The 21,596-nt window shown below is 36.8% G+C and overlaps 1 protein-coding gene across 1 annotated transcript in view; it reads left to right on the forward strand.

The window, feature by feature from the left end:
• Window positions 1-1,265: 1,265 nt before the first annotated feature.
• Window positions 1,266-21,596, forward strand: part of LOC108701447 (aldehyde oxidase) — a 43,905-nt gene continuing 23,574 nt past the window's right edge. The window contains exons 1-20 of the mRNA XM_018236152.2: window positions 1,266-1,375; window positions 4,717-4,774; window positions 6,245-6,341; window positions 7,624-7,732; window positions 8,701-8,827; window positions 10,686-10,747; window positions 12,360-12,446; window positions 13,241-13,321; window positions 13,963-14,104; window positions 14,254-14,346; window positions 14,430-14,581; window positions 14,660-14,753; window positions 14,858-14,955; window positions 15,554-15,738; window positions 17,748-17,910; window positions 17,994-18,068; window positions 18,377-18,546; window positions 20,228-20,354; window positions 20,523-20,645; window positions 21,181-21,277. Of these exons, the coding sequence (XP_018091641.1) occupies window positions 1,322-1,375; window positions 4,717-4,774; window positions 6,245-6,341; window positions 7,624-7,732; window positions 8,701-8,827; window positions 10,686-10,747; window positions 12,360-12,446; window positions 13,241-13,321; window positions 13,963-14,104; window positions 14,254-14,346; window positions 14,430-14,581; window positions 14,660-14,753; window positions 14,858-14,955; window positions 15,554-15,738; window positions 17,748-17,910; window positions 17,994-18,068; window positions 18,377-18,546; window positions 20,228-20,354; window positions 20,523-20,645; window positions 21,181-21,277 (2,194 nt within the window). The 5' untranslated portion in view covers window positions 1,266-1,321. The remainder of the gene's footprint in view (window positions 1,376-4,716; window positions 4,775-6,244; window positions 6,342-7,623; window positions 7,733-8,700; window positions 8,828-10,685; window positions 10,748-12,359; window positions 12,447-13,240; window positions 13,322-13,962; window positions 14,105-14,253; window positions 14,347-14,429; window positions 14,582-14,659; window positions 14,754-14,857; window positions 14,956-15,553; window positions 15,739-17,747; window positions 17,911-17,993; window positions 18,069-18,376; window positions 18,547-20,227; window positions 20,355-20,522; window positions 20,646-21,180; window positions 21,278-21,596) is intronic.

Raw genomic sequence — 21,596 nt, forward strand, 5'->3', positions numbered from 1 at the left:
AATGCAATAGTCATGTAACAATATAGGTTTGCCACCGTATTGAAACTATACCTATAAAATGAACACTTTTAAAGGCCTCATCACACTGTTTTTTCTAAGCACATATAAACTAACACTGATATGATTGATTTGCCATTCATATATAAAAAAACAAAGATGTTTTGATTCATTTCCTTAAGTTATGGGGTGATCCACTGTAAAGGAAAGTATCCTAGGCTGGTAAAGAACCATTCATCAGTAGGCGGATAGCGAATACAGCCAATTAGATGCCAAAAAAATTGGCACCTCCCATTGACATTATGGGGTTATTTATCAAAGGTTGAATTTTGAAAGCTATGTGAGCTGTTTTAGACCCTGAATGAACTCACAACTCGAATGGTTTCTAAAAGCTTTAATGGAAAAAACTTGAAGCAGTGAGTTCGAGGTTAACAACCTAAAAACTCAAATTGATAGAATTTTCAGCAAAAAAAACGAAAATCGATCAAATTGATCAAGTTTTCAAACGAAACCCATGGAAAAAACTCGAACATTATGTATAAACATCTTCAAATGGTAAAAGGGATCTCTGCCATTGAATTCTACATGACCTGAACAGATTTTAGATGTATTTTTGGATTTGAGTTATTTCCAGGGTCGGGGTATAATAAATCTTGAAAAATTGGAGTTGAAAAAAAAAATTAAAAAATTTAGTTTTTTTTAACCCCAAAATTTGATTTTTGACTCCAAAATAACCTCAATAACTAATATTTCGTGGAAAACACAATTCGAACCATAATAAATCTGACCCTAAATTTCCATTGTCTGAAATACAAAACAATAAAACATATGTGCAGATCCTGCAGTGCCCATAAGAGTTATTACTGCGGTGAACCTCTCCTGCATTCCACTGCAGGAAAAGAGACGCATACAAGGGCCAAATTCAGGTGGAATGCAACCCCTACAGTGCAAACGCAAGAGAGATCTACCTCGGGGGACATAGGGCAAAACACCTATGTGCAAGAGCCCTTAGTTGGTCTGTTTCACACATTAATTCTATTTGTTGTCCTGTAGGTATGATGCTAAATTAATTTATACCAATTCCAAGAATAAAAAAAACAACTTTTTATGGTGGATTCAGTCTTTCAGCTTTAGCTGTGAATTATGTAATGCTTGTTCATTTATTGTTTTTTTTTTTTTTTAAATAGAAAGTACTTTGCACTGTCAAGGCTCCTCGTCCAACTGAAACACAAGGGCGGAACCTAGGAGTGTTTTACTGCTGGCTAACTTTCATAAAGCTTCATTTGAGCCAAACGTTCACAGAGAGGAAATAACACTCAGAGAGATGTTAAACCCAGTAAATTCACATAATCTTATATTTTTTGTGAACGGAAGGAAGGTAAGTTGCCGTTTTCCTAAATTGCTCTTTAGCAATTCTGTTTTTGCCCTGAATGATAAATATTGGCAGAGAGCTGGAAATGTTGACATCACAGTAATGTTTATCTCAATTACCTCTGGGGGAAAGTGCACCAGTGTTAAAAGTCTGTTTCAGTTTTCACACCTGGGTTGTGATAATGCGAAAATAGTGGGATTTAATTAACATGACAGATATGTTTTGTGCAATAAGACCTTATAAACTTGCCAGCATTTTATAGTTTATTCGTCTGATTACACATAATACATTTTTTGGCCTCCCTTTCATCAAGGAACCAATAACAAAGACATGCAAGCCCTCGTGTATAGTGGATATGATTGTAATGTTTTCCTTCTTTAATTGCTGGTGGGGCAGGTTATCATATTTATACAGGTATGGGATCCTTTATCCAGAAACCCATTATCCAGAAAGTTCCAAATGACAGTAACATAAAGTCTATTTAAAGCAAATAAATGTAACGATTTCCTTTTTCTCTGTAATAATAAACCAGTACTTTGTACTTGATGGTAACTAAGCTGCATGAATCCATATTGGTGGCAAAACAATCCTACTGGGTTTATTAACCCATGTTTAAATAATTTTTAGCAGACTTAAGGGATGGTGATGCAAAATACAGAAAAATCCGATTTCCAGAAAAACCCAGGTTCCAAGCATTTTAAATAACAGATCCTACACCTGCACTGATTTCGGTGCAAAGGACATTTACTATAGGCTGCAGGTTGATAGTTCTCTGTGCCCAGGTTTGTCATGAATTGTAAGTGAAAACTGAAACAGGAATACAGTTATAAATATTCTTTTTATACAAATATTAGACTGCAAGCTTTGGAACAGGTTTAAGACTGCTGCTACTAAAGCCGGTAACTGTTTTTTATTGTATTAAATTGAATAAATAATAAATAAAGGTGGTGTACAGAAAGAAAGAGAGTAGAAAGGTAGGGGCAGGAGGAGACGAGCTACAGGTAAGAATTCATCCAGCAGAAGAAGCAGGTTATTGAAGCCAAGGACACAAAATGTTTTTTTTTACCCACAATACAGTGTTTTCTTCACAATTCCAACAACATTATGCCCACTACAATTGCACTCAATGTGTTAAATTGAACACAACTGTGGATGAACATTTTGATAAATTGCATCTAAAGTTTGTCAAAGATTTCTGGTACTCTGCGTTATAATGATGCATGCGATTTGCTCAGGGCAAGTCTGCTGCACCAATTGACAAGACCCACTGAGGGAACCCTAAAATTGCCATCAGCTTGAAGGTTGCAGTAGTTCCAGGGTCAATAGGCACATTTGCATATGGTTTAGGAGATGGGATGGATGCACTGGTGCTGAGCATATCTACAGGCAAATGCAAGCAGTGCCTTTAGATACAAGTACCTATATGGGATCCATTTCCGGAAACCCATTATCCAGAAAGCTTCAAAAACATTTTTTAAATGATTTCCTTTTTATCTGTAAAAATAAAACAGTACCTTGTACTTGATCCAAACTAAGATATATTTTAAGCTAAACCTGCCTATTGCGTTTATTTAATGTTTACATGATTTTCTAGTAGACTTAAGGTTTGAAGATCCAAATTACAGAAAGATATGTTATCCCTAAAACCCCAGGTTCCAAGCATTCTGGATAACAGGTCCCATAACTGTACCTAATTTAATGACTAACATCCATTTTAGCATAACCATAATATTGGCTACATAAGTCATCCGTGGAGCCCTAATGCCTTTTTAGCTTCAAATGAATGGCTAATTCCTAAAACAGCAACAAATCACCTAGGCAGCTTTGACCATTCTGAATTATTGTGATTGCAACAAAAATCCAACTCTGATTTTTACTATGCACAATCTGAGCTATTTTATGTTACAGTTTCACCAAATCTTTGCCTGGGGTTCATGTTATGAATAAAGAAACCAAAATGTGCAAATAATCAGCTACAGTTGGGCTTCATACAATACTCCTTTAATTTGTATTTATTACTTGGAACAGCCAGGGTCTTTACATGTGCTGTGCCTAAAATTAACCCTGAAAAGTTCTGACAAATTTAGTTTATAGAGATGAATCAACTGATTTTTTGGATTCCAGAGATTAGCACAGGATGAGAGAGAAGTCAAGGGTATAAACAGGGCTAAGGGCCAATGAGTTCATCTGAGTTTGCAGAGCTTTGTATAGCCATGTCCCAGCCTACTTGGTTCCTGTCCTACAGTGCAGTGAGCTGAGAGCCGCTGGCTCCCCTGCACAGCCTGGGAATGCAGGGAGCAGAAAGTGGAAGAGAAGGGAGTTTTTTTGCAGAAATATCCAATAAATCAGCCTGAAACACTACTTTTATAAGCACAATTCTTCTATATCTAAATGAGTATAACGCACTGTACCTTCTTTTTTTTTTTACACTGAATGTCTCCTTTAACAAGCTACTGTGTAGCCAGGGGGGGCAGCCATTCAAGCACAGGACACTCAGTAGATAACAGATAAGTTCTGAAGAATCCAATTGTATACTACAGATAGATGTTATCTGTTATGTGCTATGTAACCTGTGTCTTTTCTCATTTTTCCCAGCTTGAATGGCTGCCCCCATGGCGATACAGAAGCTTATTTATATAAACTATAGTAGTATTTCTGCCAAACACACTAGTTGTACCTGTGCAGGGCAACTGTACATTATATTTCCATTACTTTAAAACACTTTCAGTTTTTGGTGTTACTGTGCTACTAAAATAATTTAAACATTAAATAAACTCAATATGATCGTTTTGCCACCCATATAGATTAATGCAGTTTAGTTACCATTAAGTATAAGGTACTATTATATTATTACAGAGAAAAAGGAAATAATTTTTTAAAAGAATAGAATTATATACTTAAAATGTACTCTATGGGACATGGCTTTCACATAATTCTGTGCTTTCTGGATAAAGTGTTTCTGGATAAGAGATACTACACCTGTACTAATTTTGCTGTTATTGCATTTTTGATTCAGAATTAATTAATATTAGCAAGGATGTTTCAGCCCAATTCTATACACATAATTTCAGTGTTAACTGCATGGTGCACAGTAAACATATCACTAAGTCCAAGAAACTACAATATGGAATGGTGGAGGTAATGCATCATAAAACTTAATCCCAGAGTTTAACAGCTTCATAGTCGTATTTTTTTCTTGTAACCATCCTCATCCGGCCCAGAAAATATCTGGGACTGTGCTGCCTTGTTCTAATTCTCTTTAATATGTATTCCCTCTAAGTCCACCAGTAAAACAGAAAAATACAATCTAGATATTAACCATATATCTTCTTTTTTCTAAATGGCAGATTGTTGAGGAAAATGGAGATCCTGAGGAGTTGCTCCTACCCTACTTAAGGAAGAAACGTATCCTTTGACCTTGTAAGGTTTAATCTTTGTTTTATTGTTTGTAAAATATAAAGAAAAGTCGGGGTTAGAAAACAAGTTAAGTAATTCTGTTTTAATAGAACATAAGGTTTACAAAATGAATATGGTTTGTGTTATGTGTCTACAAGGCATAAGCCTTGTAAAAGAGTAGGAGCTGGCTTTAAAGGTTACATGAACAGCCTTTGATGAGGGATCTCACGCCACAAACCCTGGTTCAATTCACTGTATAGGTCAGGGGACTCCAACCATTTAACCTGTGAGCCACCATAAAACACTAACATGAAAAAGTTCCTGGGGTTTGCCAAATGAGGGATATAATTGGCTATTTTGTAGTTCCATGTGGACTGCCATCCTTGAAGGAGGCGCTGTTTGCAGTACACATGAGGACTTGATTAGTGCGTGTTGGAGCAATGTCTAAAGTGGCAGAACCCGCATAAGGTCCAAAGTACAGCTATGCCCTGTGTGCAAGTGTTTGGTGAGTGTTTGCACTCCTTAGTGCTTTAGCACTTTAATCTGGGAAATCTGTAAATGTGGCCCCTGATCTTTATTCTTCCTCAACCTGTCTCTAAGACATTTTAAAAATGAGCAGCTGATTTAAAGTCACTGGGAGCAACATCAAAGGGGTTGGTGAGCAACATGTTGCTTGCAAGCCATTGATTGGGGAGCACTGGAAAACATTTCCCTTTATCTTGCACTTTCCAACTGCAGAAACCACACCCTTAAGGGTTATTTTAATATGGATAGAGGCACAAGTGCTGGAGCAGCTAAAATCACAAAATTGGGCACCTTAGGGTCTATACACTGAGCACTTGCCCCTGTATCCATGGCAAGTGCAAACTACACTCTGTGCCTTGTACTAGATTAAAAATCCAAGGCGCAGGGCAGTTTTCAAATAGTAATGAGGTGCTAAACAGATTTATTTAGTGATGGTTAACTGCAGCGCTCCATTTGCAGCTTACAGCTGTGTGAACCTATAAACATGTGATGCACACTAGTGATGTGTGGGCCAGCCTGGGTTTACCTGCGGATCGGATGGTTCAGGCTGTCTCCTGCATAAAACCTTCAGGTTGCTTGGTCCTGGTCGATCTCTTCTCCTGCTCTCCCCCCCCCCCCCCCCGCGACCTAGCACTGCCAGCTTCCGGCACCTAAATTTATAGACTCTTTCATTACATCACCGAGGGTGGGGCAGGCGTGGGTCTATAAAAAGAGGGGGAACGGTGGGCCAGGCTGGGTGCAGGTTGGGAGGGTTAGGGTTGAGTGCGGGTCGAGAATTTCTCGACCCACGCACCACTAATGCACACTGGGCTAAACCATAACAGAAACACGAGGTCACACATTTTCATTTGGCTTCAGTAATCTGACTCATTTTTTTAAACTGAAAAATGTTTTACACTGCTCTATAAAAACAGTAACAAATGTGTGGTTTTCCTGAACCTTGTACCCTGGTAGTTCTTCTCACAGGAACAAAATATGGATGTGGAGGTGGAGCATGTGGTGCTTGTACAGTAATGGTTTCAACCATCCATCCTGTCTCAAAGAAGATCCTGTATCCTTAAACCAGGTTTTTGATGCGGAACTTTGGTGAAAGCTCTATTGCAGTTGCTTACAACAGTGGCAGATCTACAGTTCTGCAGGGGGGAGGGGTTCAGTCTTTCTTTAAACTGAGAAGATGAAGGAACCTCCTTGTTCCACGTTTAAGCAGGATATATTGTTACTGAAATGTCCTGACTTTCTCTTTGATCTCCTACACTGAACAGCCAGAAAAAGTTTCTAACTTAAGGTGGCCATACACGGGCAGATAAAGCTGCCGATATCGGTCGTTTAGACCAATTTGACAGCTTATCTGCCCTTGTATGGGGGCTTCCGACGGGTCTTCCCGATCGACATCTGGCCACGATATCAGTCGGGAAGGTTTGATTTTTAACCGACTGACCAGTCGGAGCCCCTTGGCGTATCGTAATTCGATCATTCGGCCATATGGACGAACGTTCAAATTACCCCCGATATAGCCATGCCGCTAATGGCATATCGGGGAAAGATCCGCTCATTTGGCGATGTCGCCAAACGAGCTGATCTTTGAGTCTATGGCCAGCTCTAATTTGCTTTTGGCAGAGAGCCCAGAATAGATACATAGAATAGATATATATATACATATATATATATATATATATATATATATATATATATATATATATATATATATATATATATATATATAACCAATAGAATGGTGCACTCCGTAGACAAAATTAATACCTGGGTGCCAGCATGGGAAATAAGCAGTGAAAAAGGATTGCGGCATTCACAGGGTTTTAGTGAAAAAACAAAAAATGTTTTATTATTAAGCCTCAACGTTTCGATCCCCCACAGGGATCTTCGTCTTGTTTTGTTTTTGCTCCTGACGAAGATCCCTGTGGGGGATCGAAACGTTGAGGCTTAATAATAAAACATTTTTTGTTTTTTCACTAAAACCCTGTGAGTGCCGCAATCCTTTTTCTATATATATATATATATATATATATATATATATATATATATATATATATATATATATATATATATATATATAAAGTTTTACTGCACCCAGTGCTGTTGGGAACAGGGACTAACTTTAAAAGCAGAAAAACACAGTATTTTGTAATCACAAGGTTACAAACTGACAACCGGTTTTTCAAGTCCAATATATAAGGGTAAGGTTACTAATACCTTGGGTCGCACAAAGTACAAACCATTATGTTTCTCACCTTTTTATATGAATAAAATGGAATGCACTTTTTCTAAATAATGGTATAATATTTCATTAAGGACTGGTACTTAACTGTTAATAGACATTTCTCAGCCAATGCCTGCCTACTGCCAATATGCTCTCTGCATGGTGCAGCTGTCACAACCATCGAGGGCATTGGAAGCACAACAACCAAGTTACATCCTGTGCAGGTACAGGAACAGTGACAGATTCTAAAGTAATGCAAATCAAACTACTGTCAAAATGAAAAAAGTCAGTTACTGGCATTGTGACGTATGTGTAAAAAATTCATTATGGTAATGAAGCAACTGTATTATTAATCATAACAATAATAAATTAGTCTTACATCTTAATATTGTGAGTAGTGAATTTGAAGCTAAAGATAAACTGAAACTTATATGATTATACATATACATATAAGGGCATATTTACAAACCTGGGAAACTCAAGTGCAGGTGCACTAAGGAGCACAAGAGCACATTTCTTAGTGCTCATTTAAAAGGACTCTGCATGGAGCACTTAAAACTGAAAATCCGGCATTCCATGTAGAGAGCAGCGTCAGGAGGCACAGCCCAGTCCTGTCTTTGCAAACCTGCCTTTGGGCTCTGGTGCAGGCTGTGCCTCCTTCACCTTTTTTGACTACTTTTGACTACTTTTGACTAGTAGCTGCAGATGAGCTCCACCTAAAAAACTTGTTAATCAACAGTGCTGAAGAAGCCAGATTATCAGATGGCTCACTGAATACAGGAATGGCGTATCAAAGAATTTTCATGTGATGCATCTGGTAATTCAAAAAATATTAACTCTACAGTGGACATTGTAAAATTTTGACCACAAGTAGAAACATTTGCCTTAGAGAAAACAAAAGTCATGTGTAAAAGAAAGTAAGTTCTGTCACGCACCAAATATAAGCATGCCTGCCCCTGGTGTGCCCCATGCTGTTTATGGTGGGTTACCATGATCCTCTGAATAAAGTGAAAGTTCTATCTACAATAAAAAATTAAAACAAGGTACATAAACCCAATTTGTGTTTCAAAAAGCAAACTCTTTAACTTGGTCCCCTGAGGAAAAATTGTTTAAGAAAAAATGGCCTATTTACACAATTTTCAAAAATTAGCATGAACTAAACACATTATTATTATGTTGTTTGCCACTACAGGAGAGAATAGCTAAAGCCCACGGTTCTCAGTGTGGTTTCTGTACTCCTGGGATGGTGATGTCTGTATATAGCTTACTAAGGAACCATCCAGAACCCACCATGGCACAGATATATGAAAGCCTAGGAGGTAAGCTATGCCCACTGCAGGTCAGTGTACACTAAATACTAATAACAAATGATAAATGTACACAAATGTTAAAGAATATACACAAACATATATAAATAAAAATATATTATTTTATTCTATCACAGAGTAGGTATATACTTCCACTTTGGTTCACCGATACTAATGTACCACTTTCTAGATTATAAAATACAGAAGAAAACTCAAACTTTAGTAAAGGCATTACTACAGAAACATAACAAGGTCTACTACAGTATGTTCTTATGTCTTGTGCTAACTGGGACAACCCCATACAATGGGCCACATTCAGGTGATAAGACGTGCTTATGGCCAAAACTATTTCCTGTCCAATCGATATCCAATCATGAACCTCAATGTAAACGCTGGCAAATATTGTATAAACACAGTTTGGCAGATGCTCACATATAGATGCACTTCCAAAAGTGGCAGGCACTGAACAGAACCTCAGACAGCGGTGATTATTGAGTGTGTGCCAATTTGGAAGTACATCGGTTCTGAGGTCTCCACAAGCTGCGGGTCCGGGACGCTGCACCCAGACCATAGAACTGAAGCGGTGAGTGACCTGCCATTATTGAGTGCATTTGAATGTATCGGTGTAAGCGACAGGTTCAGGGAATGTCTGTGCACCTGGACACACCCGGCTACAGGGTGAGCATAGCAAGCAGTGTAGCTTGCATATTGTTAATAGGCTTTTTAGCTAATAGGGTTAGCGTCCAGATTGGTGTGTTTTGGGAATTAGGTGCTCACATATATCTGTTAGGTATTGCCAGATATCTTGATTACTAGGGATGGGCGAATTTGACCTGTTTCGTTTCGCCAAAAATTCGCCACCATCGAAATGTCGCAGACGCACATTAAAGTCTATGGGCGTCCAAAATTTTTTGTCGCACAGCAAAATTGTTTTGACGCACGTCTTTTTTTTTTTGGACGCACGCCACCATACAGGTCTATGGGCATCATTTTTTCAGGCGAAACTAGGCGAAAAAATTCACCCATCCTTATTGATTACCATTAGTTATATATGATGTTTGGTTTGCACAGCAAAACCCTCTTAATAACACTGAATTATCAAGTTGGACACATAAAATAGCATGTGCATGCTTGTTATTGTCCTTTTCAGCAATTATCTGGCAATGTAAACAACTTTCTTTACCAAAATCAATCACTTCTTACCCAAATTGAAACACTGAGCAACATGGCTGCTATGGAACATAAATCATTGTGGGTAGACTTTACAAATTGTGTCATTAAATAGTAAAATGTGGTCACCTATAGGACATCAGGATGACGGGCGGGTTTTCTCCCCCCCCCCCCCCCGAAACGTTGATACTATTGGTGTTATAAAATAAAGAACTTCCCCAACTGCAGAAAATGATGTGTGTGCGGATCCAGGAACAAAGGTTGCTGTTGCTGTGCGCAGAAAGTTGCCAGCCTTACTGTATGAAAATAATGCAAACATGCTTTCTACTTTTAAATGAACCTAATTGCAGCTGTAACACATCATGTTGTTTGCCTCTGCAATTCCATCCATAGTTTAGCACGGGCTTATATAAAGGCACACTAAGTGGGTTTCATGGTCTGTTTTTCATGATCACAGAGGAAAGAAATCAGTAATTTCCTCCTCAGCATAATATGCAGGTTATTGGACCAGTGGTAGCAGAGGGATAATGGAACAAGGGAATCTTGAGCTCATTTCAAGTGAATTTAAAACATTTACATTTGTGGAATGTCTTGTTATTGTAAAATATTTTATCTAAATGGCCTATAAAATCATGACCTCCACCCCAAATGCTTTCCTCGTCCTGCAGAAAAATTTCAGTTACATTTTTCTTTTCGCCAGGTAATCTCTGTCGCTGTACTGGATACAGGCCAATAGTGGATGGATGCCGAACTTTCTGTAATGTAAGCAAAAACTTCTGCTAAAATTTAACCAGTTAGTAAATATGATTAACTTGACCTGTGCCAACCTTCCTATGATTTGTTTATATAACAGAAATTCCTTTTTTGAGTTGTTTTTCACTTGTCACAACTTTTAAAATGAATGGAGATAAAATGGCCCTTAAATCCAATAATATGAGTTTGCCCAGCAGCAGTAACCCATAGCAACCTATAAGATGTTTACATCTCTCTTACTTTAATTTGGATACTGCGGCATACCAGGGAAAAATCGCAGAGATTATATTTCAGTTTATTAAAGGCTATACCTTTAATATGCACATTATTTTAATATCTTTCTATTGCTGCATAAAATGTCTTCACTTAAAGGGGTGGTTCACCGTTAAGTTAACTTTTAGGGGCATATTTATTTTAAAAAAACTTCAAAATTCGAATTGAAAAAGACCAACCGAAATTAAGTCTAAGTTTTTTTTTTGGTCGAATAGGTCCGTTTTCAATCGAATAGGTCTAATTCAAATCGTCCGAATCGAAGGAATATCGCATTCGATCAAATTCATTTCAAAGTTTTTCCCCCAAAAAACTTTGATTGACTCCAATTGACTCCAAATAGGTTCTAGGTGGTCCCCCATAGGCTAAAACAGCAATTTGGCAGGTTTTTAGATGGCTAATGGTCGAAGTCGAATTTTTAAAGACACAGTACATGATAAATTTCGATATTTGGATTTTTGAATTTTTTTCAAATTCAAATCGAATTTGGACTATTCCCTAGTTGAAGCATACAATAAATAGCTAGAAATTCGAATTTTTTTCATTCGAATATTCCCCTCGACCCATGATAAATCTGCCCCTTAGTGAGGCTAAAAAACTTTAAGAATGGCTAATTCTAAGCAACTTTTCAATTGGTCTTGATTTTTCTTTTTTTATAGTTTTTGAATTATTTGCCTACTTCCCCATGACCCCATCTAAAAAACAAATGCTTTGTTAAGGTTACAAATTCATTGTTTTTGCTACCTTTTATTACTCATCTTTATTTTCAGACCCTCTCCTATTGATATTCTAGTCTCTTATTCATATCAATGCATGGTTGCTAAGGTAATTTGGACCCTAACAACTAGATTCTGAAATGGCAATGGAGAGGTGCTGAATAAAAAGCTAAATAACTACACAAACTAATTGCAAATTGTCTCAGAATGTCACTCTCTACATCATACTAAAAGTTAATTTAAAGGTGGACAATTTCTTTAAATCATAAAAAAATACCATATGAACATATCGTATTTAAGCTTACAAACCTTCTCTAAGCCAGTTATAGTATTCTGTCTGTGTGCTAAAATTAAACTTTCTGTACAACATAGAAGCAGTCTAAATACCCTGATAAATTAACTTAACATTGTATAGGTGCAGTAGATGCCACAGAAAAGATTGGTGAGCCTTTTACACTAACAACCTATTGCAATAACTGACCAGTACACCCAAGCAAACTAGCACACATTTAAATATAGATGTATAGATACCTTGGAATTTTGATTTCACTTAATAATTCAATATTTGCCACTGTCTCCTTCTTTAACCTGCATTTTGCCAAATGTAACACTCACTGATTTCTTTTCTTTTAAAGAAATCTGATTGTTGCCAAGCCAAAGACAATGGGCCGTGTGTTGTGAATGGGGCGGAAAAGATTTCTACTTCTGATGCAGTAGATAATGTAAGTTCTTTTTCAGATGAATGTGATAGAGCATCTGTAAGTATTATTGTTACATATATAAAACCCATTCAAAATTAAAAAGAGCCCTCTGAGGTTCAAACATAACCTGTTACAACATAATTAGTGATGGGCGAATTTGCGCGAAACGGCGAAAAATTCGCGAAACTGAGTTTTTTTTACAGCGGCCGTTTTTGACGACGGCGTCCGTTTTTTCCGACGCAACGAAAATTTTTTTTGTGAATTCACGCCTGGCGAATAAATTCGCCCATCACTAAACATAATCTCTGTTTGCTGCCAGGAACATATTTTACAACATAATGTGACATTAACATAATGTATTAAAGGCATTTAATATCTTGCTTTCTAGAATGCAAAAATGTTTTGCACAAAGAAATAACCTTAATAAGTTCTTATATTTGGTTTTAAGATTTGGCCGAGCAAGAGATTAGACCAAAGATTTTCTAGATAAGAGGTTTTTCAGTAATTTTAATCTCCATACCTGTAGTCTATTAAAAAAACATTTAAACATTAAATAAACCCAATAGGATAGTTTTGCATTAATTAAGGATTTAGTATATCTGAATAAGGGTTAAGTACAAAGTAACAAGTTTCTGTATAATGGATCAAATACTTGTTTATGTTTTTTTTGTCTAAATGCCACACTGTTACCTTCCAATTAGTGTAAGATATTGTATGTATAATGTTTATCTTTTCATCTGCGTAGAGAGCTAATAATCTGAACACTTGTTTTGCACTTCTTTGTTATCAGATTAAAACAATGGTTGCATTTTCAGATTCTCACAGGTTTGTTCAAAGAAGAACATTTTTTACCACTTGATCCAACACAGGAATTAATATTTCCCCCTGAATTACTGGTAAGAGTTTTCTATTTCAAGTATTTTTCTATCTCAATGGTTTAATTCCACAGTCAAGTACTTTACAAATGTTTAAGTAATTGATAGAATATATGGCACAGTAGACCTAAGTTATCCAGAATGCTCGGGACCTGGGGTTCATTATATGTTAGTTTTGGTTTATTATTACAGAGAAAAAGGAAATTTGAATTATTTGGAAAAAATTGAGTCTATATATATACAGACAAATATAACACAGTGGCCCCAAATGGGTAGGCAGTCTATGTGTCTCCCCCTCCCCCAACCTGGACTACTTGACTAGATTGCTGGCTCTTTTCAACAGAGCACAGAGATCTGCAACTATTCAGGTCCCCATGAAAGGCAGTCATTTTTAGAAATATCCAGATTGCCAGTCCAGTTGTAGCTGTAATATGCCCACTGGATACTGTGTGTTTTAAAGCTGAAGCAAACTTTATACCTGTTATTAAATAAAACAATATGAGAGAACTTGAATAAATTACATTACAAATATAGAGAAAGTGATGGGAAACTGATATTTGCAAAGCAGGCACATAAACCTTTGCACTTCCATTGCATGTTTGTTTGCATCATCCTAAGAGAACTGTAAAGGGATTTTAACAGTCAATGTTCTTTACCTGCAGTTAATGGATAAAGAAAAAAAAGAAAAACTCATTTTCCAAGGGGGCCGTATGACTTGGATATCACCTTCCAGTCTCCAAGAACTTCTGCAGCTGAAAGCAATGTATCCAAAGGCCCCACTTGTTGTCGGAAACACCATCGTGGGTACGTTTGGCTTCATCATAAATAAAGTTATAGATTTTTAAAGTTAATAGATTTTTTTGATGCTAAAATCCATCAGCCAAGTGAAAAATACTTGGTATTTAACTTTGTTTTTGGTTGTTTTTTTTTAACTTGTGGAATTTGTTACATAGGTCCTGAAATGAAGTTCAGAGGAATTTTTCATCCTGTTATAATTTCCCCTACAAGAATACTGGAGCTCAATTTAGTGATTCATAAGGATGATGGTAAACTATTGAATTAAATCCAAGCATGGTTATGTTTCTGTTACTTTGTTTATTTTTTTAAAAAGTGCTTTTTTTAAAATTAGGAATAACAATAGGGGCAGCTTGCAGCCTGACAGTGTTGAAAGAAGCTCTAAAGGAAATTGTCTCCCAACAGCCAGAGGAAAATACCAAATTATTTCATGTCCTTCTAAAGCAACTTGAAACACTTGGAGGGCCACAGATAAGGAACACAGCAGTATGTTCATAAATTAAATTAATTGATCCACTGTACAACTAATTGCTCAGTAGAAAATATGAACTTGTATTTTTTAAGTCTCTAGGAGGAAATATCATAAGCCGTTCTCCGACATCTGATCTAAACCCAATTCTGGCTGCAGGCAACTGCATTCTATCTGTGGCAGCAATAGGTACAGTATGGAACTTTAGCTTTACTGTGTTAAAGAGGCAGCTTACCTACTTTAACTATTTTCTGAGCTTAACTTACTGATCTTAGTTATATTCTTTCTAATAGATGGAACTCGACAGATTCCTTTGGATGAGGAATTTTTTGCTCAATCGTTGAAGGCTGAAGAGATTCTAGTATCTGTTCATATACCTTATTCCAAGAAGGTATGGCAAAATCTTTATACTAAGGATACACATATTTTAAGCATTTTAAAAACTACTAATTGTTTATTGAGACTTATTGAGATTAACATTATTCTGTGTTTTTTTTTACTGAACCTTACCTTTTTAAGACTAAATAAAGATGGCCATAGACGCAAAGATCCGATCGTATGAATCATTGTACATTCGGACTTTCCCATCTCCCGACCTGTCACTAACCATTCAGATCAAAGTCTTACCATTCCGACCAAATAAAATAGTTAAAGAACAGATCAGCTGATGTTCTGCCCCTGACAGCAATCGTACGATAGACAAAGATAGTGACAGTCTCCCACTGAAAATCGTACAATCGGCAATACAGAAATTTTCTAACCTGTCCGATCAAACGTCCGATTTCCGCCGGACGAAAAATGTCGGGACTCTCCACACACGTTCCAAAAATCGTACGAATCGTGTTCGGATCGTTGCGTCTATGGCCAGCTTTATATTCCTGCATGTAGACTGTATACTTACTTGGTCCACTAATTAGATTGCAGACACATTTTTTTGAACATTCAATCGCCAATATAAATTGTATTGAAGGTTTTGTGTTTGTTAACAGGGGGATCATATATCCGTATTCAGACAGGCCCAGAGACGTGAGAATGCATTGCCTATTGTCACTGCTGGAATGAAAGTTCAGTTTGAAGACAACTCTGACATCATTAAAGTTATTCGTATCTTCTATGGCGGTGTTGGGCCAACCACAGTTTATGCAAAGGCCACATGTCAGGCTCTGATAGGAAAGTATGAACGTCATTTGATATAAAACAATACTTTAGCTGTGTCAGTTAATGAAGGCTTTTCTCAGGAATGCCCAGTTGCTAAAGTATATTTTTTTGGAACATAGTACTAAAGTATATTTTTTTGGAACCATTTTGGAAATCTATGTAAAATTAAGAGAAATAATCTGCCATTCCAAAGTGTAGCTAAAACTACACCCAGTGTAAAAAAGGGAAATTTGGCAGGCAATTACCATTACATTATTGTAAAAGAATTAACCTTTGGGTGAATAGGTAATTACCCATTTCAATTATCCGAATTAAGCAGATCATTTAGATCTAGTTTTAACATGTTGATTACCATGTAACAGTAGTTGTTGAACTCTTATTAGTTCAAATCTTCCCTTACATATCCAACCTTTTGTCCAAAAGATTTGGCCAAACGTGAACTTTAAATCTATGTCTTAAAACTTGAGAGAAATAAAAACATTGCATAGTTGTTAAACAAAAATCTGCCATCTTTAGTTTTAAAATCACTTGATATTATTGGGCAGATTTATCAAAGGTCGCATTTCAAATTTATGTGAATTTTTTTTTCTTCTAATAAATTCAAATATACTCACAACTCGAATGGGAGGTTGTTTAAGAAAAAATTCAATCTAGTATTCGATCAAATAGTCCGAACCCGAAAATTCAAATTGAATTTGAATCAAATTTGAATAGAGTTTTCTCTCCCAAAAAGACTTAAAGGAAAACTATACCCCCAAAATGAACACTTAAGCAACAGATAGTTCATATCATATTAAGTGGCATATTAAAGAATCTTACCAAACTGGAATATATATTTAAGTAAATCTTGCCCTTTTACATCTCTTGCCTTGAGCCACCATTTTGTGATGGTCTGTGTGCTGCCTCAGAGATCACCTGACCAGAAATACTTCAACTCTAACTGTAACAGGAAGAAGTGTGGAAGCAAAAGACACAACTCTGGCTGTTAATTGGCTCATGTGACCTAACATGTATGGTTTGTTTGTGAGTACAGTGAATCCTACGATCCCAGGGGGCGGCCCTTATTTTTTAAAATGGCAATTTTCTATTTATGATTACCCAATGGCACATACTACTAGAAAAGTACATTATTATGAAAATGGTTTATTTACATGAAGCAAGATTTTACATATGAGCTGTTTTATGCAATATCTTTCTATAGAGACCTACATTGTTTGGGGGGTATAGTTTTCCTTTAAATGTCAGGAAGGCAATTAACTTATTCAAATGGTTCAACAGACCTCTGCCATTGACTTATAAATGAACTTGGCAGGTTCTAGGTGGCAAATATTCAATGCCATGGTCGAGGTGAGATAAATCTCACTTTCAAATTTACATTCGAATTGGGGGATTGAAATTCAAATGTGTGAATTTTGACACCAAAAAAAATTCGATAATTAATTTACTATTCGACCATTAATAAATCTGCCCCTAAGGGTTTGATCTTAATTCCTATAGATGCCTTTATGTTATTTGGTAAAACAGATGAATATTGTGCAATCTGCTCTTTTGCAGGAATGGACAGATAGCATTGTTCTGATATTTTGGGATAACTCTGCTGATAAAACATTCACCCACCCAACAGGACCATGCCATTTTTACTTTGCCCTTATTTTAGATGGCATTCCAATATGACCGCAGTATGTTCATGTCTCCACACATGCCCAGACAGTTGGCTTTGTTGGTGCAAATCAGCCAAACTGCCCACCCTAATCTGGATATGTATTGCCAATTTAAGAATTTAAAAAACACAGATTTATGGTATGTACTAGGTAGAATACAGCCCTGCCAGAAGGGTTTTAGTAGGAATATGGTCAACGCCCCAATCAAATCCTTTCATTTCGTTTTTTTTACAGTTCCTACCAGATGTTTGTGTTTTTTATATGTCCCTTATAAAAAAAGAAACATTAATTACCCTACTTGTTTAAGATCCTTTAGAATACGTTCCCTTTAATCACAGAGTCTTTATTTTCTGCTTTTACCTAGGCACTGGGATGATCACATGCTAAGTGAAGCCTGCCGACTCATGGTGAATGAGATTACCCTCTCTCCTTCAGCCCCAGGCGGGATGGTCGAATACCGCAGGACTCTGACTGTCAGCTTTTTTTTCAAATTCTACCTTGAGGTGTTACAAAGACTAAACCGCATGGTATATTATAATCCCTCTTTGATTCCTCCATGTTTTAGATGCTGTTACAAAATGATAAATTAGCTTTATATTTTGTATTTCAGGGCACCCGTTATTCAGACATCAGTGCTCTTAACAGTTTTGAAACATTATGCAATGAAAATGTCCAGATGTACCAGGTTTGTTAGTTTAATAATGATTATTCAAAACCTATTCCCATTGCAGTAACATAATTAGTAACCTGCCAACTATTTATGCAGCGTCCAGTGTCCCTGATCAACCTTAAGTTTTATTAACAAACATTTGTTGACACTATGCAATCCATTACATAACGAATTGCTACTTGGTTTTATATTTTATTATGTGTATATTGGGGGTTGTTCTAGCATATATTGTATTGTTTCATATATATTGTATCTATTGTCTGTTACTTGCTAGTATCTAATAATTTTATTACAATATAATTTGGAGAAGTTTCACTTTTCAGGATGTATCTTCATGTCAGTCAACGCAAGATCCCACTGGACGGCCTATCATGCATTATTCTGGGATAAAACATGCGACTGGCGAGGCTGTGTACTGCGATGACATGCCCTGTGTAGATGGGGAACTGTTTTTGCATTTTGTCACCAGCACAAGGGCTCATGCAAAAATTGTGTAAGTAGAAACAGACATTCTGACCATTTAAATAGAGTACACCTTTTTATGGTTGTTTGTTTCCAGTGTACTGAGTTTTTATTCAGTCTATCTGAGCAAATATTTCATTATATTTCAAAAAATATGTGGGTGCACTTTCTGATTATTTAAAGTGGCTATTTAAGCCACAGCCATCATTGCCGAAAAAAGGAGCCACATCCTACATTCTTGGCCATTCATACTTTGTGACAGTTCCACAACAGTTTGGGGAAGGCCCTTTATTTTTTTCTGCACAATAAAGCCTTCATAAACAAAGCAAGGACTATACAGAATGGGTTTGCTGAGATGGATATAGAAGAACTTGACTGGTCTGCGCATAACCCTGACCTCAACCCAAATGAATACACTTGGGAAGGGTATGGGAGGGCTGACTTTGATTCAGGCCTTATCCTCAACATCAGTGGCAACTCTCCCTAATGACTTTCTGAAAGCAAGCCAGCATTGCTCAAATATCTAGTTGAAAGCCTTCCACGAGAGGCTGTTACTGTATATCAGAGGATCATACTTCATGTTAATACCCATGGTTTAGGAAGCAGTGTTTGACAGGTTTACACATATTTGTGGCCATGGAGTGTTTATAAAGGGATGACACTATTGAGATTGTGCCTTGTAATTTATGTGGTGTCCAAGGTTATGCAATACTACTGTAGTAATAACCTTACCGAGAATTTGTTGGCAGATAAGAACTAGTTCTACAATCTATTCTGTCCATGAAATGCAAAGCCAAGGAACAGAATCTAGAGATAGCCACAAACTTGCCAAGTTGCATCTTTTACCTTTCAACTGTATACACATACAAATTCCCAATTATGCTAACTGAGTTATTTAATTGATGTCTGCAGGCCAAAGGACAAGTTACTAAATGGATATGAACAAACTGACTGCAATACAGATACAATACCTAGGGGCAGATTTACCAAGGGTCGAATTTCGAATTCATGGGAGCTTTTTAAAACTAACAAACGTTTGGAAACAGATCCGCACACACTCGAGATTATGCAGTTGGGGAGTAGACCCCTTTTATTATGCCACCAGTAATTCAACGTTTCTGGGGGAACATCCTCCCTACACCCTCCCTTCTTAGTGCAGAAACCACTTAAACCCAACTAACCCTGTCTCCTTTTCCCAACATGCAAACCAGGAAGTGCTTTACCCTCACATGAACCTCACAAACAGTCATTAGTCCAATTAGGGAAAATCAGCATCCTTGTATATCCGAGTGCCCCAAGGGTACAGTCCATATTTAGTATTCCTGATTATTGTGAGTGGGAAAAATACATATTGGTATATATCATTTACGTTTATGCAAAATGCAAAAAAAAAAATCAATTACAATAACTCCATAATATATAAAATGTACATAAACATGATACCTCACTGTCCGTGGGATTACTAGTATCCCTTAGTATTCTATGTTATCACCCAGCAGTTCTTATCTGTAAAGAAAATGAAAAAAACAGAAGAAAGATTCAAATATATCTATCACGGGAAACATGTGTACATGGAGAATTTAAAGTGTTTCATTATCTATTATTGATCTACATGTTCCATACTTTCTAGTCATTAAAGTTACTGTGGTGCAATAACAGGTTACTTGGTATCCATGGCCTAATGCTTTCATGAAATGTACTTGTCTTTCAAGGTCACTGGATTTCTCTGAAGCCTTGGCCCAGCCCGGAGTGGTAGATGTTATAACAGCAGACGATTGTCCAGGTGCATGCAAATCGATGTTTGAAGAAGTGGCGGCGCCCTTACTGGCAAAAGAACAGGTAACATATTCTTTTGGACTATTTTACCACTTTTAAAGGTAACTTTCTTGTCCATTTTTTTAAACTAAAGCAAAAGACTAAAGTCTTTTGCAGATGCCTTGGGATTTGATATCCTCAAGATTCCAATGGATTTCCAATGTCACTTCTGTGTTTCTCTGTATTTTACAGGCACTTTGTGTGGGTCAGCTGATCTGTGCAGTTTTGGCTGATACTCCTGCGCGAGCTAAAAAGGCAGCTGCTGCAGTTAAAGTGGTGTATGAGAATCTGGAGCCAGTCATTGTAACCATTCAGGTTCAGTATTGATCTATATTATATTTTAATATATGCACAGATTTTATTATTTATTTCTGACATTGTAAAAATAAACATTTTCTTTAAATTGATGAAAAATTGACTACAAAAAAAAGATAATTCACTGAAATGCACATGAATTGCTGCAAAATATGAGATTTCATAAATCTGCCCCTCAGTCTGTATTGCTGTTCATGTCCATTTGCCCCAACAGAAAGGTTGATGACTTTACTGACCTGTTGTTCTATAGTACTCATCTCATGTTAATTCATACAAAAGAGGGTACGAAGTACATGCCACCCTTGCTTTATGCTCTGCACCTTGCACTGGATGCAACATAAGGGGAGCAGCTGGCAAAAGGCTAAAGAGCTTAGCTGCTCTGCACCAATACCAGACTCAATGCTATGTTATTCAGCACAGTACTGCACATAGTGCTTGCTCCTGGCATTAATAAATAAACCCTTATGTTTTATAGGTCATTCGTGTTTCTGTATGTACCTGCACACAGATGTATGTTTCTTTTTTTACTCTCTAGGAAGCCATTGAACACAATTCATTCTTTAAGCCACAAAGAAAGCTGGAGAATGGAAATGTGGAAGAAGCATTTAAATCTGCCGATCAAGTACATGAAGGTAAAATTTGCACATATTGATAAGTTCTGGCCAATCATGCAGGTGGTGATGGATATTAAGACATATTTCCAATCCTTATAAGAATTACAGGAATGGTAATAACGTCTGTTCTACCTTCTACATTTTCTCCTTCGTATAAACGTTACAGTAAAGCAAAGTCTTTATTTACACATATTTACCTGTATAGTGTTATACACAGGGACCACTACACATCTGGTAGTGCTACATAATATATTCATCGTTTGCATTTCTGGCCTTTGGCTAGTTTGAACTTCTACACCTATGACAACAGATTGACTGTCTTTCTCATTGATATGCA

This window comes from Xenopus laevis, chromosome 9_10L (assembly GCF_017654675.1).
Source record: "Xenopus laevis strain J_2021 chromosome 9_10L, Xenopus_laevis_v10.1, whole genome shotgun sequence".
Taxonomy (NCBI): Eukaryota; Metazoa; Chordata; class Amphibia; order Anura; family Pipidae; genus Xenopus; species Xenopus laevis.